Consider the following 27,458-nt stretch of genomic DNA (forward strand, 5'->3'; position numbering starts at 1 on the left):
GCTAATGGTGTCCAGTAGCCTAAGAAGCAGAGCCTTGAAACTCACAGAAGTAGGTCTGCTTCTCTCCCCTCAGTCCCTCGATGCAGGGAGTCTGTTGCCAGCAGGCTCCCTGAAAATAAAAAACCTAACAAATATACTTTCTGTCAGAAAGCTCAGGAGAGCTCTCTGAAAAGCACCCAGTCTCCACTGGGCACAGTATCAAACTGAGGTCTGGAGGAGGGGCATAGAGGGAGGAGCCAGTGCACACCAGATCTAAAGTCTTTCTTAAAGTGCCCATGTCTCCTGTGGAGTCCGTCTATCCCCATGGTCCTTACGGAGTCCCCAGAATCCTCTAGGACGTAAGAGAAAAATGTGAAAAACTCATGTCGACCTTTTGACCTGTCGACCTAGAAACCCTGTCGACCTGGTCAGGTAGACAAGTATGGATCAGGAGTATACCATACCTCCCAACATGACCCTCTCCAGGACGGACAAAATGCTCTGCTTCTGGACTTCCCTCTAATGTATGATTGCTGGCACCTGTGTTGAACAGGTAATGGATAAGATAGGTGGTTCACTACAGGTGATGGCAATCATACAGTAAGAAGGAAGTCCAGAAGCAGAGCATTCTGTACCTCCTGGAGAGGGTCATGTTGGGAGGTAAGATGTCATGCTCCGGTGAGTGCATACTGCCCAATAACTCCAGGAGGTACAGAATGCTCTGCTTCTGGACTTCCTTCTTACTGTGTGTTTGCCATCACCTGTAGTGATACACCTTTCTTATCTATTACCTGTTCAACACAGGTGCCAGCAATCATAAATTAAGAGAAAAATCCAGAAGCAGAGCATTTTGTCCCTCCAGGAGACGGTCATACTGGGAGGTATGTGAGTGGGGAGATCTTGTGTGCTAGACATGCCCCTAGAGTGGTGCAGCCATGCAACTAACAGGGTGTGGCCACACCCCCTACAGGGGGCCCCCCGGAAAGGTTACTGTACCGGGGCCCAGGCTGTGTGTGTGTGTCAGGCCAAGGGGGTAGCTGGTTAGGGAGCAGTGGAGTTTAGAGTCTCAGTGCAGAAATAGAGACTCGCCAGATGTCCCCCAAAATCTGTACGCTCTATGCGGCAGCCTGATTAGCCTGATGGTGATCAGGCACTGTTCCCACGGCATCCCAGGGTGCCACAGCACCCAGTTTGGGAACCACTTATTTAAACTATTCATGTAAAATATCTCCTGAAAGACTGTGTACTGTGATTCTCAAACTGTGTTCCTGGGCACCCTGGGGTACCGCAAGGCTCTTGCAGGGGTGTCTTGGGTTGGTGGTACAGGGCCAAATCAAATTATTTATGGTTAGTGATAGGCAAAACCAGTGCCAGTGGCTGCCATCATGATACATGTTAACAATCAGAAGCACCAGTACATACTGACCCTAAGGATGACCGGTAGGCACAATTTCCTAAATTTTATATTTTATCCCAAATTTATATATACACAAAACTTTTTTCCTAGGGGTGCCGTGAAAAAAATGCTAATACTCTAGGGCGCCGTGATACAAGAAGGTTTGGGAACCACTGCATTACTGTAAAGACGAAGCTGATTCTGTGTAAAGTATATACCAAACATTTACTGTACATAAGAGTATAACAACACAAGTAAAAAAGTAACACCAATTCCTCACAGATGTTTGCCCATAAGCACAGTTACACATTTCCCTACACAGGCATCGTATTACACCTAACGGAAGAGCCGGCAGCTGCTGGAGAAGGCTCTGGGTTTGGTCGGAAAAAAAACCCAAAACACATTTCCTTCCTGTTCTCGTGAGATTTCCCCACTGAGGAGAGAATCCTGTAAGTAAGTAGACATAATAGTCTGATGATCCAGTGTCAGTAGTTGGGTAATCAGTAACTATGGCAGTAAGGTGAGCACTAATAATGAGGCACTGCAGAAGATGTGGGTTGTGGTATGGGAAGAGCACAGAGAACAATGGGAGAATGACAGACAGCAGAACATATCACAGCAGTGAGCTAATAACAGGCTTTTATCTGTACAGTATGTAATAAAGCAGAAAAGGGAACTTTTTAGTTGTAGGAGAACTGCAGGGCATGCTGGGAGGAGTAATTCATCAACATCTGCAGAGGTTTTGTGTTTAGCAACAAACTAATATTGTTTGGAGTACGGGGGTATATTTACTAAAGGTCGATTTTGTTTGTTTTTGTTCGATTAAGATCGATGCTAAATCGATTTTAATCGATGTTGGGCTTCCAGGGTTAAAACATACATTTACTAGCAGATGATTTCTTACAGAATTTTTTAAATGTTAGTAAATGTGTGTTTTAACCCTGCATGCCCAACATCGATAAAAAACGATTTAACATTGATCTAAAATCTAACAAAAACAAACAAAGTCGACCTTTAGTAAATATACCCCAGATGATCAAATAGTTTTTGCAAAATACAGGATCAGGCAACACACTTCTATTAAACTTTACAAATGATTGTCTGTGCTACTTCTCACTAAAGTTTTATATGTTATGTCTTACCTACACTAAGTAAGTACTGTATAAATGCATATATGTATTATAGAGATTACTGTACGTTCCTAAATGCACTGAAATGGGACAAGGAGTGTTTGAAAAAATATACATGTAATTATGGCCAGCCAAAGCTTTTTTATTTTTTGGGTAAGCAATACAAAATTTGTCGACCTTTGATGGGATAAACTTCTTAAAGGGACAGCGTGTGGCGAAGGGGAGCAAAAAGGGGTATGGTCTCACAAGAATGGGGCATGGACACATTACTGTACCCCCAAATGTACAGGTAGATAGTAGGTAACTGGGGAGGCAGGAATGATACATTGAGTGACAGGGGAGGCAGGGGTCACAGGTAGGTAGTGGGTGACTAAGGCAGGGGTGACAGGGAGATAGGTGACTGGAGAGGCAGGGGTGACAGGGATATAGTGGATGACTAAGGCAGGGGTGACAAGGAGATAATGGGTGACTTAGCAAGGGTGACAGGGATATAGTGGGTGACTGGGGCAGGTGTGACAGGTAGATAGTGGATGACTGAGGCAGGGGTGACAGGGAGATAGGTGACTGGAGAGGCAGTGGGCACTCACCTCAGACTGGGAGCAGGCAGCAGGATAGCAGAGGCACAGCACCCAACAAAGCTCCCATGTTCTTCCCAGCCGCGTGACCCCCCCTTCCTCGTCTGCGTCTCTGTCCGCTCTGAGTCCGACCCTCTGTCAGGCAGCTCTGAGTCCCGTCGCACGGAAGCAGCACGCTCATCAGTTTGGCACTTTACGCAGCCGCATACCTTGCGTATGCATCGGGTCGGCCCTGCAATGTAATGGATGTAAAAACGCAAATGGGTATGGTATCACTTGATACTGTATAAGTTGTTTAACTATCAAACCTTGCAGATGCAGCTGATCACTATGGGGGGCAGGGTGGGGCATAGTCATCATTAGACCCACCCCTTTACAACATGAAGAAGAAGTTTTGCGTTCAAGATGACGCATTTCTCCGGGAACAGCGTTGCTGCTACTACTGTCCTGCACATTTCAGTAGGAAGTGGGAAGGTAACCTACCCTTTCAGGAGTCCACAGAAGTTTCAGGAGAATAGACAAGTATTACAGACAGGAAATTAACACCTTATGCTGGGTACACACTAGTCGATATATCAGCCGTTCATGTGAATGGCCAATATATTGTGAGCCCGTCGGCGGGTGTGTACTCCCAATATGTCTGAGAATTACATCATTCGCAGACATATTGTGTTGGCTGTGCAGCACAGCCAATGGCTGATATATCTTCAGATATATGTGGCCATCTGGCTGTGTGTACGGGTGGTCTGCCGACTGCCCCTACACTTGTTGCGGGGGGCTGGCGTCACAGCTAGGGGGGGCAAACGCAACTGCTCGCCCAGATCCTCACCAACACGTGTACACTTACCTTGATCAGTCCCTCAGTTGGCGTGACAGCCGGTCTGCTGACGTGTTGGTGAGGTATGCACCCAACCTAAGCTTGATGTTGACTGTTCAGTCCCCGCATGTTATGCCCACAGTCAATGAGGGGCAAATAATTTGTTGTTCATGATATATTGGCACACCAATACATTGGATGCAGTTTTGTAATATTGTATTTGTGGGTATCTGGTCAAATGCTCGACAGTAATAATGTCAATGTTAATAAGGTGGCCACTACAATGTTGATATCAGAACGTTGATATGGTTCAAACTGTGGATAGGTACCTGGCCAACATCCTCAAACTGTTGACAGACACCAGGCCAAAATCAATAACCTGTTGACGGGTTCACAGTGTCAACATCTGAATTGTCACTATGTGAAATGTCAACATTCTGAGAATGCCAACAGTTAGGGTTAGGGGCCACTGGAAGGGTTAAGGTTGGGCTGCGGGTGGAGGTTAGGATTAGGCTGCTGGGTAGTGAAGATGTTGGGGTTAAGCACTTGGTGGAGGGTTAGGGATGGGGGCAGAAATACTCACTGGAACGCTGGAGCATCAGAAGGCTGCACCGGTAGTCACTCTCACATGACTGCAGGAAACCAGAAGCAGACTCTGGAGCCGCCGCTGCCTCCAGGAGATGGTAAGTGGCCATTAGAACACCAGGGACAGTTTGTAGAAAGTTCATCATGTTGAAATATCATCTAGATAGACATGGATGAATGCCGTAATGGTCACTGTTGACATACTGAGCATGTCATATTGACATATTGACCCTGTCGACATCCTCATATCAACCTTGTGAGTTATATACCACACCTGTATTTGTGGATCTAACAAAATGTTGAATCCGTGTAGACAATAGCGTTCCTGGTATCTATGCTTTTTTAATTGCAACTATATGACTTGCCCGTCTTCATTTATTTGCAGTTAATTAGAGGCAAAACAATGTCATTTGTGGAAGATGATCCTTGGATATTCTCTGCAAAGTCCTTACCTTCCGACCCTCGCCTCATGGCAACGATGGCTAATGGTTATCTGGGTACAAGAGTGTATGGAGATTTCCTGCATGTGAACGGTGTGTACAATGGGACAGTAGGAGACTGCCACAGAGCAAATGTTCCAAGTCCTCTCAATGTCCAGCTTTATGTTCCCAAAGAAAAGGTTCTGGATGAGAGTTTCTCGCTAGATATTAAAACAGGTAATAAACAGTCTTTTCACTTTTCCCAGACATTTCTCATTGCCTTACCATTATATGTGTTTTATATTGCTCTTCCATTACTGAAACATATGCCATGCAGGTCCTAGGCAATAATGCTTTCCATCATGGCTGGCTTCCTCCGCCATGGGTATATATGGTCACTGAATACTTATATATTCTCACAGATCAGTTGGTGTAGTCTCTCTCTGCACTATTGCTGATGATGTGACTTACAGATTCAACCAATATTTCAAACGATTAATTTTAGGTTGAAAAAATAAGATTTTAAACCTACCGGTAAATCTTTTTCTCGTAGTCCGTAGAGGATGCTGGGACTCTGTAAGGACCATGGGGAATAGACGGGCTCCGCAGGAGACATGGGCACTTTAAGAAAGACTTTGACTCTGGGTGTGCACTGGCTCCTCCCTCTATGCCCCTCCTCCAGACCTCAGTTAGAGAAACTGTGCCCAGAGGAGATGGACAGTACGAGGAAAGGATTTTTGTTAATCCAAGAGCAAGATTCATACCAGCCACACCAATCACATCGTATAACTTGTGATAAACTACCCAGTTTACAGTATGAACAAACAACATAGTCTCGGTCCAAAACCGATGAAACTATAACATAACCCTTATGTAAGCAATAACTATATACAAGTTTAGCAGAAGAAGTCCGCACTTGGGACGGGCGCCCAGCATCCTCTACGGACTACGAGAAAAAGATTTACCGGTAGGTTTAAAATCTTATTTTCTCTAACGTCCTAGAGGATGCTGGGACTCCGTAAGGACCGTGGGGATTATACCAAAGCTCCCAAACGGGCGGGAGAGTGCGGATGACTCTGCAGCACCGACTGAGCAAACAGAAGGTCCTCCTCAGCCAGGGTATCAAACTTATAGAACTTTGCAAAGGTGTTTGACCCCGACCAAGTAGCTGCTCCGCACAACTGTAGTGCCGAGACCCCTCGGGCAGCCGCCCAAGAAGAGCCCACCTTCCTAGTGGAATGGGCCTTAACCGATTAAACTTGCCGTAGAATGCGCCTGCTGAATCGTGTTACAGATCCAGCGAGCAATAGTCTGCTTTGAAGCAGGAGCGCCAATCTTGTTGGCAACATATAGAACAAACAAAGCTTCTGTCTTCCTGACCCTAGCTGTTCTGGCCACATAAATCTTCAAAGCCCTGACCACATCAAGGGACTCGGAATCCTCCAAGTCACTCGTAGCCACAGGCACTACAATAGGTTGGTTCATATGAAAAGATGAGACCACCTTAGGAAGGAAGTGAGGACGAGTCCTCAATTCCGCCCTATCCACATGAAAACCAGATAGGGGCTTTTATGTGACAAAGCCGCCAATTCCGAAACTCGTCTAAGCTAAGGCTAGTAACATGACCACCTTCCAAGTGAGGTACTTCAACTCCACCGCGTTGAGTGGTTCAAATCAATGTGACTTAAGGAAACTTAACACCACGTTAAGGTTCCAAGGCACCACCGGAGGTACAAACGGGGGCTGAATATGCAGTACTCCCTTCACAAATGTCTGAACTTCAGGAAGAGAAGCCAATTCCTTTTGAAAGAAAATGGATAAAGCCGAAATTTGAACCTTTATGGACCCTAATTTTAGGCCCAAATTCACTCCAGTTTGAAGGAAGTGAAGGAGACGGCCCAAATGGAATTCCTCCGTAGGAGTATTTCTGGCCTCCAAGAAACATATTTTCTCCATATGCGGTGATAATGTTTCGATGTCACGTCCTTCCTAGCCTTAATCAGGGTAGGAATGACCTCCTCCGGAATACCTTTTTCCGCTAGGATCCGGCGTTCAACCGCCATGCCGTCAAACGCAGCCGCGATAAGTCTTGGAACATACAGGGCCCCTGTTGCAGTAGATCCTGTCGTAGAGGAAGAGGCCACGGATCTTCTGTGAGCAACTCCTGCAGATCCGGATACCAAGTCCTTCGTGGCCAATCCGGAGCGACGTAGATTGTTCTCACTCCTCTTCGTCTTATTATTCTCAACACCTTGGGTATGAGAGTAAGAGGAGGGAACACATAGACCGACCTGAACACCCAAGGCGTCACCAGGGCGTCTACCGCCACCGCCTGAGGGTCCCTTGACCTTGCGCAATACCGCTTTAGCTTTTTGTTGAGACGGGACGCCATCATGTCTATTTGGGGCAGTCCCCACCGACCCACGATCTGTGCGAAGACTTCCTGATGAAGTCCCCACTCTCCCGGATGCAGATCGTGTCTGCTGAGGAAGTCCGCTTCCCAGTTGTCCACTCCCGGAATGAACACTGCTGACAGTGCGCTTACATGACCTTCCGCCCAGCGAAGAATCCTGGTGGCTTCTGCCATTGCCACCCTGCTCCTTGTGCCGCCTTGGCGGTTTACATGAGCCACTGCTGTGACATTGTCCGACTGAATCAGAACTGGCTTGTTGCGAAGTAATGCCTCCGCTTGACGTAGGGCGTTGTATATGGCCCTCAATTCCAGGACGTTGATGTGGAGACAAGTTTCTAGACTTGACCAGAGACCTTGGAAATTTCTTCCCAGTGTGACTGCTCCCCAACCTCGGAGGCTTGCGTCCGTGGTCACCAGGATCCAGTCCTGAATGCCGAACCTGCGGCCCTCTAGGAGGTGAGCACTGTGCAGCCACCACAGGAGAGATACCCTGGCTCTGGGAGACAGGGTGATCCTTTGATGCATTTGTAAATGAGACCCGGACCACTTGTCCAGTAGGTCCCATTGAAAAGTCCTCGCATGGAACCTGCCGAAGGGGATGGCCTCTTAAGATGCCACCATCTTCCCCAGGACACGTGTGCAGTGGTGCACTGAAACCTTTTTTGGCTTCAACAGGTTCTTGACCAGAGCCATGAGCTCCTGAGCCTTTTCCATCAGAAGAAAAACCTTTTTCTGGTCTGTGTCCAGAATCAGGCAAAAAAAGGTCAGACTCGTTGTAGGAACCAGCTGTGACTTTGGAATATTGAGAAACCAGCCGTGTTGCTGTAACGTCTTCACAGACAGTGATACGCTGTCCAGTAACTTCTCTCGAGATCTCGCCTTTATGAGGAGATCGTCCAAGTATGGGATAATTGTGACACCCTGCTTGCGCAGGAGCACCATCATTTCCGCCATTACCTTGGTAAAAACCTCGGGGCCGTGGAAATCCCAAACGGCAACGTCTGAAATTGGTAATGACAGTCCTGTACCACAAATCTCAGGAACGCCTGATGAGGAGGAAATATTGGAACATGAAGGTATGCATCCTTTATGTCTAGGGAAACCATCCAATCCCCCCCCCCCCCTCTAGGCTGGCGATGACCGCTCTGAGCGATTCCATCTTGAACTTTAACTTTTTTAAGTACAGGTTCAGGGATTTTAAATTCAAAATGGGTCTGACCGAACCGTCCGGTTTCGGTACCACAAACAGGGTTGAGTAATACCCCTTTCCTTGTTGCAGAAGGGGAACCTAGACTATCACCTGTTGAAGATACAATTTTTGAATTGCATTTAACACTAACTCCTTCTCTGAAGGAGAAGCTGGCAGAGCCGACTTGAAAAACCGGCGAGGTGGCACCTCTTCGAATTCCAGCCTGTATCCCTGAGAAACAATCTCTAGTGCCCAGGGATCCACCCGTGAGTGAACCCAGATGTGGCTGAAAAATCGAAGACGTGCCCCCACTTGAGCTGACTCCCCCAGGGAAGCCTTAGCGTCATGCGGTGGATTTTGCCGACGCAGGGGAGGACTTCTGCTCCTGGGAGCTAGCTGTGTGCAGCTTCTTCCCCTTGCCCTTACCTCTGGCAAGAAAGGACGATCCCAGTACCTTTTTGCCTTTATTTGAACGAAAGGACTGCATTTGATAATGAGGCGCCTTCTTAGGTTGCGGGGGAACATAAGGCAAAAAATTAGATTTACCTGCTGTAGCAGTAGAGACAAGGTCCGAGAGGCCTTCTCCAAACAACTCTTCCCCCTTGTAAGACAACGACTCCATATGCCGTTTTGAGTCGGCATCCCCCGTCCACTGCCGGGTCCACAAGAGTCGCCTAGCAGAAATAGACATAGCATTTATTCTAGAGCTTAGTAAACAAATGTCTCTTTGAGCATCCCTCATATATAAGGCAGCATCTTTTATATGCCCTAGGGTCATTAAAATGGTATCATTATCCAGAGTTTCAATCTCTGCTGATAAGGAATCAGTCCATGCTGCGACAGCACTACAAACCCAGGCCGATGCCATAGCCGGCCTAATAATAGTACCAGAATGCGTGTAAATGGACTTCATGGTAACTTCCTGTTTGCGATCAGCAGCATCTTTGAGGGTAGCAGTATCCTGGGATGGCAGTGCTACCTTTTTTGATAAGCGTGTTAACGCCTTGTCCACCTTAGGCGAAGATTCCCATCGTATCCTGTCCTTTTGTGGGAAGGGATACGCCATAAGAATCCTTTTGGGAATTTGCAGTCTCCTGTCTGGAGATTCCCAAGCCTTTTCGCACAATTCGCTTAGCTCATATGAGGACGGAAAGGTGACCTCAGGTTTTTTCTCTTTATACATGTGTACCCTCGTGTCCGGGACAGGGGGTTCCTCAGTGATATGCAAAACCTCTTTTATAGCAATAATCATATAACGTATACCCTTAGCCACTTTTGGCTGTAATTTTTCATCCTCATAATCGACACTGGAATCTGAATCCGTGTCGGTATCTGTGTCAGTGATTTGGTATAATGTGCGCTTCTGAGACCCGGAAGGTCTCGGTGCTACTGGGACAGGCATGGTCTGACTACCTGCCTGTTCCCTAGCCTCAGCTTTGTCTAATCTCTTATGTAACAAATTTACATTAGCACTCTAGACATTCCACATATCCATCCAGTCCAGTGTCGGCGCTGCCGACGGCGACCTAGCATTCATGCACTCCCCCTCCTCCTTAGGTGAGCCTTCAGCATCAAACATGTCGACACACACGTACCAACACACTCCACACACACAGGGAATCTCTTTTCTGAAGACAGGATCCCCCTAGGCCCTTTGGAGAGACAGAGAGAGAGTATGCCAGCACACACCCCAGCGCTATAACCCAGGAAAAAAACACAGAATGTTCCTTCCAATAGCGCTGAAACACTTGTATACCGCCAATTATGTGCCCCCCCCCTCTTGAAAACCCACTGTCACCGTCTGTAAGCAGGGGAGAGTCCGGGGAGCTTCCTCTCAGCTCTGTGCTGTGGAGAGAAATGGCGCTGGTGAGTGCTGAGGGAGAAGCCCCGCCCCCTCGGCGGCGGGCTTCTGTCCCGCTCAAAATATGTAAAACATGGTGGGGACTCTTTTATATACATGTACAGTGCCCAACTGTACATGTATATATCTCTTTTTGCCATAGGAGAGGTTTATATTGCTGCCCAGGGCGCCCCCCCTGCGCCCTGCACCCTTACAGTGACCGGAGAGTGTGAGGTGTATGGGAGCAATGGCGCACAGCTGCAGTGCTGTGCGTTACCTCAGTGAAGCTCACAAAGTCTTCTGCCGCCTTTGAAGCCTTCTTTCTTCTCATACTCACCCGGCTTCTTTCTTCTGGCTCTGTGAGGAGGACGGCGGCGCGGCTCTGGGACGAACGTCCAGGACGAACCTGTGTTCCAATCCCTCTGGAGCTAATGGTGTCCAGTAGCCTAAGAAACAAGACCTTGCAACTCAGAGAAGTAGGGTTGCTTCTCTCTCCTCAGTCCCTCGATGCAGGGAGTCTGTTGCCAGCAGTGCTCCCTGAAAATAAAAAACCTAACAAATATACTTTCTTAGCAGGAAACTCAGGAGAGCTCCCTGCAGTGCACCCATCTCCTCTGGGCACAGTCTCAAACTGAGGTTTGGAGGAGGGGCATAGAGGGAGGAGCCAGTGCACACCCAGAGTCAAAGTCTTTCTTATAGTGCCCATGTCTCCTGCGGAGCCCATCTATTCCCCATGGTCCTTACGGAGTCCCAGCATCCTCTAGGACGTTAGAGAAATATGAATTCATATTTATTTTAATACCTAGTCTTAAATTGATTGCTTCAATATTAAAAACTCCTAAGAAAGTTTCCATCCACGATTCTAAATCAGTCCATCCTGAATGGGTGATACTGCCTCTATGAGGGGATGGGTTTGCTTGACCTTACAGAATCGCTGCTGCCATATAATACTAGGGCTCTTCTTCTCTACACTGGCTGCTACTATATCATACTAGGGCTCTTCTTCCCTACAATGGCTGCTGCCATATCATACTACGGCTCCTCTTCCCTAAAATGGCTGGTGCCTTATCATACTAGGGTTCCTCTTCCCTACAATGGCTGCTGCCATATCATACTAGGGCTCTTCTTCCCTACAATGGTTGTTGCTATATCACGCTAGGGCTCCTCTTCCCTACAATGGCTGCTGCTATATCATGCTAGGGCTCCTCTTCCCTACAATGGCTGCTGCTATATCACGCTATGACTCCTCTTCCCTACAATGGCTGCTGCTATATCACGCTAGGGCTCCTCTTCCCTACAATGACTGCTACTATATCACGCTAGGGCTCCTCTTCCCTACAATGGCTGCTGCTATATCACGCTAGGGCTCCTCTTCCCTACAATGGCTGCTGCTATATCACGCTAGGGCTCCTCTTCCCTACAATGGCTGCTGCTATATCACGCTAGGGCTCCTCTTCCCTACAATGGCTGCTGCTATATCACGCTAGGGCTCCTCTTCCCTACAATGGCTGCTGCTATATCACGCTAGGGCTCCTCTTCCCTACAATGGCTGCTGTTATATCACGCTAGGGCTCCTCTTCCCTACAATGGTAGTTGCTATATCACACTAGGGCTCTCTTCCCTACAATGGCTGCTGCTATATCACGCTATGGATCCTCTTCCCTACAATGGCTGCTGCTATATCATGCTAGGGCTCCTCTTCCATACAATGGCTGCTGGTATATCAAGCTAGGGCTCCTCTTCCCTACAATGGCTTGTTACTATTTGCAGCAAAAGTTTAAAGTGATATGCACATGTACAGCTAAAGTCTATGCAACATTGTTATCTGATCTGGCTGCTCCCCATTGCCAAGTATAGGTAATGTCATCCAGATATGGCGTTAGCTAGCAGCGAAAAGCTATAGACACCGCAAATGATTTAATTAATGTACTCATTGGGGCTGATTCTGAACAGAGAGCAAAGCATAAAAAGCCATAACAGTACAATGCAAGGGGGGCAAATACATTTTTTATAATTGACATCCAACCCCATCTGACCCCATCCCCCCCACAGTGCAACGTACAGTACTTGCCTTTTTCTGCTTCAAACTCAGAATTAGCCATGTAATCTCTCACATTGCCTATTACATTTCCTTTCTTCCTGGTCTTTCCCTAAATGTTATTTCACCCCTAATAATTGTTTAGAATGCAGATGCCCATTGCCACGCAGATACCCTGGAAGCCATAACTTCCGGAGCCCTTGTCCCTGAGGATACTGATTGATACACTGAAGATTTTAATTTTAAAATCTTTGTCTCAATCCCGGGTATCCTGGGAATGATAATTTTTCAATCTCGATACCCGGGATTGAAAAAAAGACACGGGATTGGCCTCCCTAACTTTTACCAATAGGTGTTTCTTTTATTAATCAAATGTGTTTATTTAATTTACTGCGGAGATTAAGAGTAATGTAATGTGCAGCCCTTTTAAAAGTTTTAGGGGGCCGCCCAGCGCAGCCTCCTAAGTATATCTGGCTGCCTGTCAGTGGGATACACAAAGTGGGGTATACACTATATAATAATCAGGCCAAAAAATCAATTAACGACCATTTGGTCCAAGTATCTGTAAGTGTGTACGCTGCTCCTGCGGGCGACTGTCGGGCTAAAACCAGGGGTATTGGGCCCTGATAAAAGGACAACATTCACGGACCCGGCAATAAATTAGCTTGAAAATTTTAATATATCACCTTTGTGGTGTTTGTCTTTAAATCAGCAATGACGTGCCTCTTCCCAGCTTAATAATTGTATAGTGTGTACACTCGAAATCGGATGTTCTCTGAATCACTTTTAAGCTCCATAAATTGTGTGCCCCTAGCATAGTTTGGCAAATCTGTTAGGTGTGCACCCAGGTTAAGCACCCATCCACATACCGTCTGCCCTAATTCATACTTGCCTACCTGACCCTCTCCATGAGGGAGAAAATGCTCTGTTCCTGTACTTTCCTGGTAATGTATGATTGCCATCACCTGTGGTGAGCTAGTTAATTGATAAGAAAGGTGTTTCACCACAGGTGATGGCAATCATACATTACCAGGAAAGTCCAGGAACAGGGCATTTTCTCCCTCATGGAGAGGGTCAGGTAGGCAAGTATGCCCTAATTCTTAACAGCAGCTGGTGACTGAATGATGATCAAACAAATCCTTAATACACATTTGCTTATATTAGATCTAATATTGCATACAATGATTCCAAAAGGGAGGCTGGCCTTGCAAACACTGTATATCCTACCAACACCGACTTCTCTGCTAGGAAGTGTCAGTGATGGTTCTCAGTAGGCACATCATGATGGATAGTTGGATACTGCTGGAAATTTGTCAATGAAATGTTTGGTAATTGTGTTGAGTGGTCTTCTAAGAGCTGTTCAGTTGTCGTACCTCCAAGTCTGACTCTCCATTCGATGACATTCTAGGTTGTTCCTCTGATGTTTTTTAGGTACATTTAGGCATATGCTCCAGTGCTCTTCATTTACAGCTACCCAGCATCTCTTTGCTCATCGTTCTCACAGAAATCTCTTGGTCAATATTATAACCTTAACGCTCACAGAAGGTACCAGTCCTGTTACTGTCAACCTTCAAGCTCCATTTAAGGCAGAAAGCCAAGACCTAGATCTTCAGGAAGGCCCTGATTACTGTAACGCTAAGTAAGTACCAACAGACTATGCAACCATGAGGGTTTACACTGCTGTAACGCATTCCTTGTTCCAAAAACTGGTGAAGTCTGCCACCTTGTGGTTGAATACTGCTATACCACTTATCTGTTTAAATATGGCTAAGAATTTACAGAGGCAGTGCAGCAATTTATGAGTTGTTCAAGTAGTGAGAAAAACTAAGCTGGCAGTGAATAAGGGTCGCCCTTCATGTGTTCATATAACTTGTATTTTTTGTGCAGTGTGCATACATAGAGCTCATTGTACATATTGAATCACATGTTTGCTGACAGTCAGAAAGCTGACAATCCATTTGTCGGCAGTATGATATCGAGGAACGTTACCTTCTGCACATTATTGCTATAGCATAGTGCAATTGTGTTTCGTAGATTTACGATTAGTATATTATTTCTCTATATGGAATGTTTTATGTTTGTTCAGCATAGATGGTTTTATACTGCAACTGCTAATTAAAAAGCTGCTAATTATCAATATGTTTCCGTTAGTAATGTTCATTTCTGGGTTGTATGCAGATTCTTTGCTTTATGTTTGGTGCGCAAACTACACTGTGACAACCTACACAGTAAAATACATAAGAGTCTGTTCATGAAGCAGTAAAAAGGTGGGAGAAGTGAGCCAATCCGCATTGAAATAACATTTATAATATGCATACTATACAATTGTACGGAGCAGCTGATTGGTTGCCATGGGCAACTTCTCCACAGGCTCCCTTCTCCATTCCTTTCACTACTTCATGAATAGACCCCTAGAGTTAACATTAGCATGTTAAGGTCTGTTATGTGCTACAATACTGTATACATGTTGCCGCAATTCAAACCAGTTTAGTGTGCAGATTTTCAAAAAACGAGTTTTATGGTAAGAACTTACCTTTGTTAAAACTCTTTCTGCGAGGTACACTGGGCTCCACAAGGAATGGCCAATGGGGTGTAGAGTAGGATCTTGATCCGAGGCACCAACAGGCTCAAAGCTTTGACCTTCTTCCCAGAATGCATAGTGCCGCCTCCTATATCACCCCGCCTCCCTGCACAGGATCTCAGTTTTTAGTTAACCAGTCCAATGCAGTAGCAGGAAAAGAGACGACAACAGTTAGTAGCCACAACACCGCATTCTCACGACAGGAGACGTGTCAGCGGCTAATGCCATACCAAACCAAAGAAGCTAAGTGCGTCAGGGTGGGCGCCTTGTGGAGCCCAGTGTACCTCACAGAAAGAGTTTTAACAAAGGTAAGTTCTTACCATAAAACTCGTTTTCTGCTGCGGGGTACACTGGGCTCCACAAGGAATGGACAATGGGGATGTCCTAAAGCAGTTCCTTATGGGAGAGGACGCACTGTAGCGGGAACAAGAACCCAGCGTCCAAAGGAAGCATCCTGGGAAGCGGCAGTATCGAAGGCATAGAACCTTATGAACGTGTTCACAGAGGACCACGTAGCCGGCTTGCACAATTGTTCAGGGGTCGCACCACGTTGGGCCGCCCAAGAAGGTCCAACAGACCGAGTAGAATGGGCCTTAATGTGATCAGGAGCAGAGAGACCAGCCTTCACATAAGCATGTGCAATCACCATTCTAATCCATCTGGCCAGAGTTTGCTTGTGAGCAGGCCAGCCCCGTTTGTGAAACCCAAACACAACAAAAAGAGAATCAGATTTCCTAATAGGAGCAGTTCTCTTCACATAGATACGGAGAGCCCGTACCACATCCAAAGACCGCTCTTTGGGAGACAGATCAGGAGAAACAAGTGCCGAAACTACAATCTCCTGATTAAGGTGGAACGAAGAAACCACCTTAGGTAGATAGCCGGGACGAGTCTTAAGAACCGCCCGGTCACGGTGAAATATCAGATATGGGGAACTACAGGACAAAGCACCCAAATCCGACACTCTTCTAGCTTAAGCAATAGCCAGCAGAAACACCACCTTAAGGGAAAGCCACTTAAGGTCAGCTGAACCAAGAGGTTCAAACGGAGACTCTTGTAACGCCTCCAAAACCACCGACTAGTCCCAAGGAGCCACAGGCGGGACATAGGGAGGTTGGATACGCAACACGCCCTGAGTAAAGGTATGCGCATCAGGTAAGGTTGCAATTTTTCTCTGAAACCACCCCGACAAGGCAGGTATTTGAACCTTGAGGGAGGCCAGACGCAGGCCTAAGTCCAGGCCCTGCTGAAGAAAAGCCAACAACTTGGCTATACTAAACTTGGAAGCGTCATAATCGTTAGATGCGCACCAAACAAAGTAAGAATGCAAGACCCTATAGTAAATCCGAGCCGAAGCCGGTTTCCAGGCCTGCAACATCGTTTGAATGACCGCCTCTGAAAACCCTTTAGCCCTTAAGACGGAAGCTTCAAAGACAGCCGGGCTAGGTCTTGGTAGACACAGGGGTCCTGAACGAGGAGGTCTGGGCGTTGTGGAAGTAGAATTGGACGCTCTGACGATAGGCCTTGCAGGTCTGAGAACCAGTGCCGTCTGGGCCACGCTGAAGCTATGAGAAGCAGAATTCCTTTTTCTTGCTTGAACTTCTGAATTACCCTGGGCAGGAGTGACACCGGGGGGAACACGTACGGCAGCCGAAACCTTCACGGTACCGCCAGCGCATCCACGAATGCTGCTTGAGGATCCCTTGTCCTTGCTCCGAAGACCGGAACCTTGTGATTGTGTCGAGACGCGATCAGATCTACATCTGGAAGGCCCCACCTTTCCACTAGGAGTTGAAACACTTCTGGATGGAGGCCCCACTCGCCGGCATGCACGTCCTGACGACTGAGAAAGTCCGCTTCCCAATTCAGGACTCCCGGAATGAATATTGCCGATGTGGGCGGTAGATGGCGTTCTGCCCACTGTAGAATCCATGAGACTTCCTTCATTGCTAGGCAGCTTCGAGTGCCGCCTTGATGATTTATGTAAGCCACTGTGGAGGCGTTGTCCGACTGTACTTGAACAGGACGGTTCTGAATTAAGTGCTGGGCTAGGTTCAAGGCATTGAAGACGGCCCGCAACTCCAGAATATTGATCGAGAGGAGGAACTCCTCCTTGGTCCACCGCCCCTGAAGGGAGTGTTGCTCCAGCACCGCGCCCCAACCTCTTAGACTGGCATCTGTCGTCAACAGGACCCAGTCGGAAATCCAGAACGGACGGCCCCTGCACAGTTGTTGGTCCCGGAGCCACCAGAGCAGCGACAGACGGACCTCCGGAGTCAATGAGATCATTTGAGACCTGATCCGGTGAGGTAGGCCATCCCATTTGGCTACAATCAGCCTCTGGAGAGGGCGAGAGTGAAATTGAGCGTACTCCACCATGTCGAATGCTGACACCATGAGGCCCAGCACCTGCATCGCCGAATGTATCGACACTTGTGGACGAGATAGGAAGCAACGAATCCTGTCCTGAAGTTTCAGGACTTTCTCCTAAGACAGGAACAACCGCTGGTTGTAAGTGTCCAATAGTGCTCCCAGATGCACCATGCTCTGAGCAGGGATCAGGGATGACTTCTTCCAGTTGATGAGCCACCCGTGGGCTTGCAGAAACCGGACCGTCACATCTAGATGAAGCAGGAGAAGTTCTGGGGAATTTGCCAGGATTAAGTCGTCCAAATACGGCAGTATCCTGACCCCTTGACGGCGGAGTACCACCGTCATCACCGCCATGACTTTTGTAAAGACTCGCGGAGCCGTTGTTAAACCAAAAGGTAACGCCCGAAACTGATAATGGCAGTTGCCAATCTCAAATCTCAGGCATTGCTGATGAGACACTGCTATAGGAATATGCAGGTAAGCATCCTGTATATCCAGGGAGACCATGAAGTCCCCAGGTTCCAAGGCCAAAACTATAGAGCGAAGAGTTTCCATCCGGAACTTGGAAACCTTCACAAACCTGTTCAATGCCTTGAGGTTGAGAATGAGCCGGGAAGACCCATTCGGTTTCGGGACTAGAAACAGCGGAGAATAGTACCCCCGGACCATCTGCGCAAGAGGTACCTGTACTACGACTCCTGTATCCAGGAGGGCCTGTACCACCGAATGTAGAGTGTTTGCCTTTGTCTTGTCCAACGGGACATCTGTCTGGCAAAATCGATGAGGGGTCGGTTTATGAAGGCTATGGCGTAACCTCGAGTGACGACTTCCCGTACCCAGGCATCTGAAGTGGTCTTCAACCATTCCTGGGTATACCCTAGAAGCCGGCCCCCCACCCTGGGATCCCCCAGAGGGAGGCCCGCCCCGTCATGCGGCAGGCTTATCTGTCTTGGAAGCTGGCTGACGGGCCGCCCAGGCTCTTTGGGGCTTAGGTTTACCAGGTTTGGAAGTGGGGGCCTGCTTGTTGTACGCCTGACCTTTTGCTTTACCTGAAGGACGAAAGGGGCGAAAGGAAGTACCTTTAGCCTTGACACAGAAGGAGCAGTACTTGGCAGACAGGCAGTTTTGGCAGTAGCCAAGTCAGCCACAATCTTATTTCTCTGACGTCCTAAGTGGATGCTGGGGACTCCGTCAGGACCATGGGGATTAGCGGCTCCGCAGGAGACAGGGCACAAAACTAAAGCTTTAGGATCAGGTGGTGTGTACTGGCTCCTCCCCCTATGGCCCTCCTCCAAGCCTCAGTTAGGTTTTTGTGCCCGTCCGAGCAGGGTGCAATCTAGGTGGCTCTCTTAAGGAGCTGCTTAGAAAAAGTTTTTAGGTTTCTTATTTTCAGTGAGTCCTGCTGGCAACAGGCTCACTGCATCGAGGGACTTAGGGGAGAGAAGTTCAACTCACCTGCGTGCAGGATGGATTGGCTTCTTAGGCTACTGGACACCATTAGCTCCAGAGGGAGTCGGAACACAGGTCTCACCCTGGGGTTCGTCCCGGAGCCGCGCCGCCGACCCCCCTTGCAGATGCTGAAGATTGAAGGTCCAGAAACCGGCGGCAGAAGGCTTTTCAGTCTTCATGAAGGTAGCGCACAGCACTGCAGCTGTGCGCCATTGTTGTCACACACTTCACACCAACGGTCACGGAGGGTGCAGGGCGTTGCTGGGGGCGCCCTGGGCAGCAATGTATAATACCTTATTCTGGCTAAAAATACATCACATATAGCCCCTGGAGGCTATATGGATGTATTTAACCCCTGCCAGGTCTCTGAAAAACGGGAGAAGAAGCCCGCCGAAAAGGGGGCGGGGCCTATTCTCCTCAGCACACAGCGCCATTTTCCCTCACAGAAATGCTGGTGGGAAGGCTCCCAGGCTCTCCCCTGCACTGCACTACAGAAACAGGGTTAAAACAGAGAGGGGGGGCACTTATTTGGCTATATGTATATATATATTAAAATGCTATAAGGGAAAAACACTTATATAAAGGTTGTCCCTGTATAATATAGCGTTTTTGGTGTGTGCTGGCAAACTCTCCCTCTGTCTCCCCAAAGGGCTAGTGGGGTCCTGTCCTCTATCAGAGCATTCCCTGTGTGTGTGCTGTGTGTCGGTACTTGTGTGTCGACATGTATGAGGACGATGTTGGTGAGGAGGCGGAGCAATTGCCGGTAATGGTGATGTCACTCTCTAGGGAGTCGACACCGGAATGGATGGCTTATTTAAGGAATTACGTGATAATGTCAACACGCTGCAAGGTCGGTTGACGTCATGAGACGGCCGGCAAACCAATTAGTACCTGTCCAGGCGTCTAAAACACCGTCAGGGGCGTTAAAACGTCCTTTTTACCTCAGTCGGTCGACACAGACACAGACACGGACACTGACTCCAGTGTCGACGGTGAAGAAACAAACGTATTTTCCTTTAGGGCCACACGTTACTTGTTAAGGGCAATGAAGGAGATGTTACATATTTCTGATACTACAAGTACCACAAAAAAGGGTATTATGTGGAGTGTGAAAAAACTACATGTGGTTTTTCCTGAATCAGATAAATTAAATGAAGTGTGTGATGATGCGTGGGTTTCCCCCGATAGAAAATTATTGGCGGTATACCCTTTCCCGCCAGAAGTTATGGCGCGTTGGGAAACACACCTTAGGGTGGATAAGGCGCTCACACGCTTATAAAAACAAGTGGCGTTACCGTCTCCAGATACGGACGCCCTCAAGGAGCCAACTGATAGGAGGTTGGAAAATATCCTAAAAAGTATATACACACATACTGGTGTTATACTGCGACCAGCGATCGCCTCAGCCTGGATGGGCAGCGCTGGGGTGGCTTGGTCGGATTCCCTGACTGGAAATATTGATACCCTTGACAGGGACAGTATTTTATTGACTATAGAGCATTTAAAAGATGCATTTCTATATATGCGAAACTCTGGCATCAAGAGTAAGTGCGATGTCCATATCTGCCAGACGATGTTTATGGACACGACAGTGGTCAGGTGATGCAGATTCCAAACGGCACATGGAAGTATTGCCGTATAAAGGGGAGGAGTTATTTGGGGTCGGTCCATCGGACCTGGTGGCCACGGCAACAGCTAGAAAATCCACCTTTTTTACCCCAAGTCACATCTCAGCAGAAAAAGACATAGTCTTTTCAGCCTCAGTCCTTTCATCCCCATAATATCTGCCCAGGGATAGAGGTAAGGGAAGAAGACTGCAGCAGGCAGCCCATTCCCAGGAACAGAAGCCTTCCACCGCTTCTGCCAAGTCCTCAGCATGACGCTGGGGCCGTACAAACAGGTGCGGTGGGGGGTCGTCTCAAGAGTTTCAGCACGCAGTGGGCTCACTCGCAAGTGGACCCCTGGATCCTACAAGTAGTATCCCAGGGGTACAGATTGGAAATTCGAGACGTCTCCCCCTCGCAAGTTCCTGAAGTTTGCTTTACCAACGTCTACCTCCGACAGGGAGGCAGTATTGGAAACAATTCACAAGCTGTATTCCCAGCAGGTGATAATCAAAGTACCCCTCCTACAACAAGTAAAGGGGTATTATTCCACACTATATTGTGGTACTGAAGCCAGACGGCTCGGTGAGACCTATTCTAAATGGAGTCACTCAGAGCAGTGATAGCCAACCAGGAAGAAGGGGACTATATGGTGTCCCTGGACATCAAGGATGCTTACCTCCATGTCCAAATTTGCCCTTCTCACAAAGGGTACCTCAGGTTCGTGGTACAAAACTGTCACTATCAGTTTCAGACGCTGCCGTTTGGATTGTCCACGGCACCCCGGGTCTTTACCAAGGTAATGGCCGAAATGATGATTCTTCTTCAAAGAAAAGGCGTCTTAATTATCCCTTACTTGGACGATCTCCTGATAAGGGCAAGGTCCAGAGAACAGTTGGAGGTCTGAGTAGCACTATCTCAAGTAGTTCTACGACAGCACGGGTGGATTCTAAATATTCCAAAATCGCAGCTGTCTCCGACGACACGTCTGCTGTCCCTAGGGATGATTCTGGACACAGTCCAAAAAAAAGGTGTTTCTCCCTGAGGAGAAAGCCAGGGAGTTATCCGAGCTAGTCAGGAACCTCCAAAAACCAGGAAAAGTGTCAGTGCATCATTGCACAAGGGTCCTGGGAAAAATGGTGGCTTCTTACGAAGCGATTCCATTCGGCAGATTTCACGCAAGAACTTTTCAGTGGGATCTGCTGGACAAATGGTCCGGATCGCATCTTCAGATGCATCAGCGGGTAACCCTGTCTCCAAGGACAAGGGTGTCTCTTCTGTGGTGGCTGCAGAGTGCTCATCTACTAAAGGGCCACAGTTATGCATTCAGGACTGGGTCCTGGTGACCACGGATTCCAGCTTGAAAGGCTGGGGAGCAGTCACACAGGGAAAAAATTTCCAGGGAGTGTGATCAAGTCTGGGGACTTCTCTCCGCATAAATATACTGGAGCTAAGAGCAATTTACAATGCTCTAAGCTTAGCAAGACCTCTGCTTCAAGGTCAGCCGGTATTGATCCAGTGGGACAACATCACGGCAGTCGCCCACGTAAACAGACAGGGCGGCACAAGAAGCAGGAGGACAATGGCAGAAACTGCAAGGATTCTTCGCTGGGCGGAAAATCATGTGATAGCACTGTCAGCAGTTTTCATTCCGGGAGTGGACAACTGGGAAGCAGACTTCCTCAGCACGACCTCCACCCGGGAGAGTGGGGACTTCATCGAGAAGTTTTTTCCACATGATTGTGCACCGTTGGGAAAGACCAAAGGTGGACATGATGGCGTCCCGCCTGAACAAAAAACTGGACAGGTATTGCGCCAGGTCAAGAGACCCTCAGGCAATAGCTGTGGACGTTCTGGTAACACCAGGGGTGTACCAGTCGGTGTTTGTGTTCCCTCCTCTGCTTCTCATACCAAAGGTACTGAGAATTATAAGACGTAGAGGAGTAAGAACTATACTCGTGGCTCCGGATGGGCCAAGAAGGACTTGGTACCCGGAACTTCAAGAGATGCTCACAGAGGACTCAGGGCCTCTGCCGATAAGAAGGGACTTGTTTCAGCAAGTACCATGTCTGTTCCAAGACTTACCGCGGCTGCGTTTGACGGCATGGCGGTTGAACGCCGGATCCTAAGGGAAAAAGGCATTCCGGAAGAGGTCATTCCTACCCTGGTCAAAGCCAGGAAGGAGGTGACCGCACAACATTATCACCACATGTGGCGAAAATATGTTGCGTGGTGTGAGGCCAGGAAGGCCCCACGAAGAAATTTCAACTCGGTCGATTCCTGCATTTCCTGCAAACAGGAGTGTCTATGGGCCTCAAATTGGGGTCCATTAAGGTTCAAATTTCGGCCCTGTCGATTTTCTTCCAGAAAGAATTGGCTTCAGTTCCTGAAGTCCAGAAATTTGACAAGGGAGTACTGCATATACAACCCCCTTTTGTGCCTCCAGTGGCACTGTGGGATCTCAACGTAGTCCTGGGATTCCTCAAATCACGTTGGTTTAAACCACTCAAATCTGTGGATTTGAAATATCTCACATGGAAAGTGACCATGATGTTGGCCCTGGCCTCGGCCAGGCGAGTGTCAGAATTGGCGGCTTTGTCTCACAAAAGCCCATATCTGATTGTCCATTCGGACAGGGCAGAGCTGCGGACTCGTCCCCAGTTTCTCCCTAAGTTGGTGTCAGCGTTTCATCTGAACCAGCTTATTGTGGTACCTGCGGCTACTAGAGACTTGGAGGACTCCAAGTTGCTAGATGTTGTCAGGGCCCTGAAAATATAGATTTCCAGGACGGCTGGAGTCAGGAAAACTGACTTGCTGTTATCCTGTATGCACCCAAAAAACTGGGTGCTCTTGCTTCTAAGCAGACGATTGCTAGTTGAATGTGTAGTACAATTCAGCTTGCACATTCTGTGGCAGGACTGCCACAGCCAAAATATATAAATGCCCATTCCACAAGGAAGGTGGGCTCATCTTGGGCGACTGCCCGAGGGGTCTCGGCTTTACAACTTTGCCGAGCTGCTACTTGGTCAGGGGCACACCCTGGCTGAGGAGGACCTGGAGTTCTCTCACTCGGTGCTGCAGAGTCATCCGCACTCTCCCGCCCGTTTGGGAGCTTTGGTATAATCCCCATGGTCCTGACGGAGTCCCCAGCATCCACTTAGGACGTCAGAGAAAATAAGATTTTACTTACCGATAAATCTATTTCTCGTAGTCCGTAGTGGATGCTGGGCGCCCATCCCAAGTGCGGATTGTCTGCAATACTTGTACATAGTTGTTGTTACAAAAAAAAAAATCGGGTTGTTATTGTTGTGAGCCGTCTGTTCAGAGGCTCCTACGTTTGTCATACTGTTAACTGGGTTCAGATCACAAGTTATACGGTGTGATTGGTGTGGCTGGTATGAGTCTTACCCGGGATTCAATATCCTTCCTTATTGTGTACGCTCGTCCGGGCACAGTATCCTAACTGAGGCTTGGAGGAGGGTCATAGGGGGAGGAGCCAGTACACACCACCTGATCCTAAAGCTTTAGTTTTGTGCCCTGTCTCCTGCGGAGCCGCTAATCCCCATGGTCCTGACGGAGTCCCCAGCATCCACTACGGACTACGAGAAATAGATTTATCGGTAAGTAAAATCTTATTTTAAATCCTCCCCAAACAGAATATCTCCCTTAAAAGGGAGTACCTCCAGGGTTTTTCTAGAGTCCAGATCCACAGACCAGGATCTCAGCCACAATATCCGGCGAGCCAGGAATGACGTAGTAGAGGCCTTGGCTGCCAGGATACCGGCATCAGAAGCCGCCTCTTTAATATAACGAGAAGCTGTGACAATATAAGGCAAGCATTGTCTAGCATGGTCAGAGGAGATTTCAGCATCTAACTCCAAGTCCCATGCTTCAATGGCCTCTGCAGCCCAAGTAGCTGCAATAGTGGGCCTTTGTGCAGCACCCGTGAGGGTGTAAATCGCTTTCAGACAACCCTCCACACGTTTATCCGTAGGCTCTTTTAGAGACGTGACAGTGGTGACCAGTAGAGCTGAGGAAACCACCATCCTAGCCACATGTGAGTCCACTGGAGGAGGCGTTTCCCAATTCTTAGACAGCTCCGGCGTGAGGGGATAGCGAGCCAGCATCTTCTTTTGAGGCACAAACTTCGTACCCGGGTTTCCCCAGGGTTCCTGACGTATATCAATTAGGTGGTCAGAGTGAGGTAAAACTTGTCTAATCACCTTCTGACGCTTGAACCTATCTGGTTTCTTAGGAGGAACGGATGGCTCGGGATCATCCGTAATCTGTAAAATTAATTTAATAGCCTCCAAAAGATCAGGAACGTCCACATGTGAACCACCCTCCCCATCAGCCGTATCTGAGTCAGAACCTGTGGGGTCAGTGTAAGTGCCGTCTTCATCCGACGAGGTGTCAGTGACAGCAGTGGATTGTGAGGAGACAAGCGCTCGCTTAGAGGACCCCTTGGACGTAGGCGAGCGACGGTCAGACTTTTTAGTAGTCAGGGACTAGTTCAACTTCTTTATTTGAGCAGATAAATCGTCCGCCCACGGCGGGTTAGCTGCAGGGACCACAAACGGTTGCACCGGCATTGGGGGTCCCATAGGGGGTGTTAGTTTATGAACTAGCGTATGCAGAAGCGTGGAAAAAGCGGCCCACGGTGGGTCATTATTTGCCCCCGTTGCCACCGTCCCACTGGGGGGCAACGAGCCCCCAGAACCAGAGCCCAAAGCTGCTATATTCTCCTCATAGGTATCTGCGGCTTTAGCAACACCGGCAGTGTGTTCAGCCCCAGAACTGTTACCCTCAGAAGCAGACATGATATAACTTGCAGTATCAGGTAACACAGTACAATTTGTCAGCAGCACAATACCTCTAGCCCAAACCCCTGTGCAGTGTAGTCAGCACCAGCAGAGATAAAGGAGAGATATGGTGACTAAATCCCAGAGAAAAAATAGGATTTTGGTACTTACCGGTAAATCCTTTTCTCTTAGTTCGTAGAGGATGCTGGGGACTCCAACAGGACCATGGGGTATAGACAGGATCCGCAGGAGCTTGGGCACACTATAAAGACTTAAACTGGGTGTGAACTGGCTCCTCCCTCTATGCCCCTCCTCCAGACCTCAGTTGGAAAACTGTGCCCAGGAGAGATGGACATTTCGAGGAAAGAATTTATAAACACGGTGAGTGTCATACCAGCTCACACCACGAACATACCGCAGAACGTGGTATCCGGACTCCAGGTCGACAACAAAAAGGTCGACACACCGTAGGTCGACGCCAATTGGTCGACGCACCTTAGGTCGACATGGACAAACGGTCGACATGGACAAAAGGTCGACAGGAACAAGGTCGACATGGAAAAAGGTCGCCATGGATTTTTTATGTTTTTTTTCTTTTTTTGAACCTTTTCATACTTAACGATCCACGTGGACTACGATTGGAACGGTAATCTGTGCCGAGCGAAGCGGAGCGGAGCGAAGGCACCATGCCCGAAGCATGGCGAGCGAAGCGAGCCATGCGAGGGGACGCGGTGCACTAATTGGGGTTCCCGGTCACTCTACGAAGAAAACGACACCAAAAAAACATAAAAAACTCATGTCGACCTTTTTCCATGTCGACCTTGTTCCTGTCGACCTTTTGTCCATGTCGACCTTTTGTCCATGTCGACCTAAGGTGTGTCGACCAATTGGCGTCGACCTAAGGTGTGTCGACCTTTTTGTTGTCGACCCTGAGTCCCAGACCCGCAGAACGTGGCATTCAATAGAAAACCAGCCTACAGCATGAAAAAAACACAGCCACATGCTGAAAGAATATGTAACACAACCTGTGTGCTAACACAACCAATAATGAGACACCTCATACCATGGCCTGAACAGCATCAGCAACAGTCTGACAGAGAAGAACCCCACGAAAGTATAACCAAAAACAATAACTGCAGACACAGTACGCACTGGGACGGGCGCCCAGCATCCTCTATGGACTAAGAGAAAAGGATTTACCGGTAAGTACCAAAATCCTATTTTCTCCTACGTCCTAGAGGATGCTGGGGACTCCAACAGGACCATGGGGTCAATACCAAAGCTCCAGAACGGGCGGGAGAGTGCGAACGACTCTGCAGCACCTATTGAGCAAACAAAAGGTCCCCCTTGACCAGGGTATCAAACTTGCAGAGCATAGCAAAAGCGCTTGAACCCGACCAAGTATCCACTCGGCAACGTTGACCCGCCGAGACTCCTCGGGCATCCGCCCAAGAAGAGCCCATCTTCCCAGTATAATGGGCCTCCACCGACTTCGGTGACGGCAATCCAGCCGTAGAACGAACATGGCAAATAGCATCCAGGTCCCGCGCGTAACCAAAATGGTGACCTAAATATTCAAATCCCTGACTACATCGAAGGAATTTGAATCAGCTAATGCCTAAGTAACCCCCGGCATCAAAATAGGCCAAATTCTGCGAAACCCAGAAACCACTCTCGGCAGAACTACTAAACAAGTTCTCAATTCCTTTCTATCCACACGAAAGAACAAACAAGGCTCTTGTGAGACAAAACCACTACATCCGACACCCGCTTTACGGATGTCAATCCCAAGAGCATGACCACTTTCCAAGAAAGAAGTTTTCGTAAAGAAATTATTAGGAAAGGACTTCACTGGGAACACCCTTTCGGATCAGGATATGGCATTTCACCACCACGACGTCAGCCGCAGCCGCGGTAAGCCTTGAAACACGCCCTGATCTTGTTGTCACAGATCCTCACGTAAAGAAAAAGGTCCGGAATCTTCCATGAGTAAATCATGAAAACCTGGATAGCAACCCCTCCGTGGCAAGACCGGATCCAAGAGGATTGCTTGAACCTTTGTTCATCCCACATTCATTACCTTCAAACCAAAATGAAAGCGGAGAGACCACCTAGACCGACTAAAGACCACGGTGTCACGAGGTTGTCCACTGCTATAGCTTAAGTGTCCCCTGACCTGGAACAATAACCCTGAGGCCTCTCCTGGAGGCAAGACGCCAACCTATCCAATTGCAACAATCCTCAAAGACTTGTCACGACTGTGGAAAC

The 27,458-nt window shown here is 48.2% G+C and overlaps 1 protein-coding gene across 5 annotated transcripts in view; it reads left to right on the plus strand.

Moving 5' to 3' along the window:
• Positions 1 to 805: 805 nt before the first annotated feature.
• PGGHG (protein-glucosylgalactosylhydroxylysine glucosidase) overlaps positions 806 to 27,458 on the plus strand; it is a 191,067-nt gene continuing 164,414 nt past the window's right edge. For 2 of the 5 annotated variants that reach the window (XM_063945072.1, XM_063945076.1), the window contains exons 1-5: positions 806 to 860; positions 1,487 to 1,585; positions 1,698 to 1,828; positions 4,868 to 5,138; positions 13,813 to 14,020. In XM_063945072.1, coding sequence (XP_063801142.1) covers positions 4,886 to 5,138; positions 13,813 to 14,020 — 461 coding nt within the window. In that variant the 5' untranslated portion in view covers positions 806 to 860; positions 1,487 to 1,585; positions 1,698 to 1,828; positions 4,868 to 4,885. The remainder of the gene's footprint in view (positions 861 to 1,486; positions 1,586 to 1,697; positions 1,829 to 4,867; positions 5,139 to 13,812; positions 14,021 to 27,458) is intronic. The other 3 variants (XM_063945074.1, XM_063945073.1, XM_063945075.1) reach the window with 3 other exon arrangements.

This window comes from Pseudophryne corroboree, chromosome 11 (assembly GCF_028390025.1).
Source record: "Pseudophryne corroboree isolate aPseCor3 chromosome 11, aPseCor3.hap2, whole genome shotgun sequence".
Lineage (NCBI taxonomy): Eukaryota > Metazoa > Chordata > Amphibia > Anura > Myobatrachidae > Pseudophryne > Pseudophryne corroboree.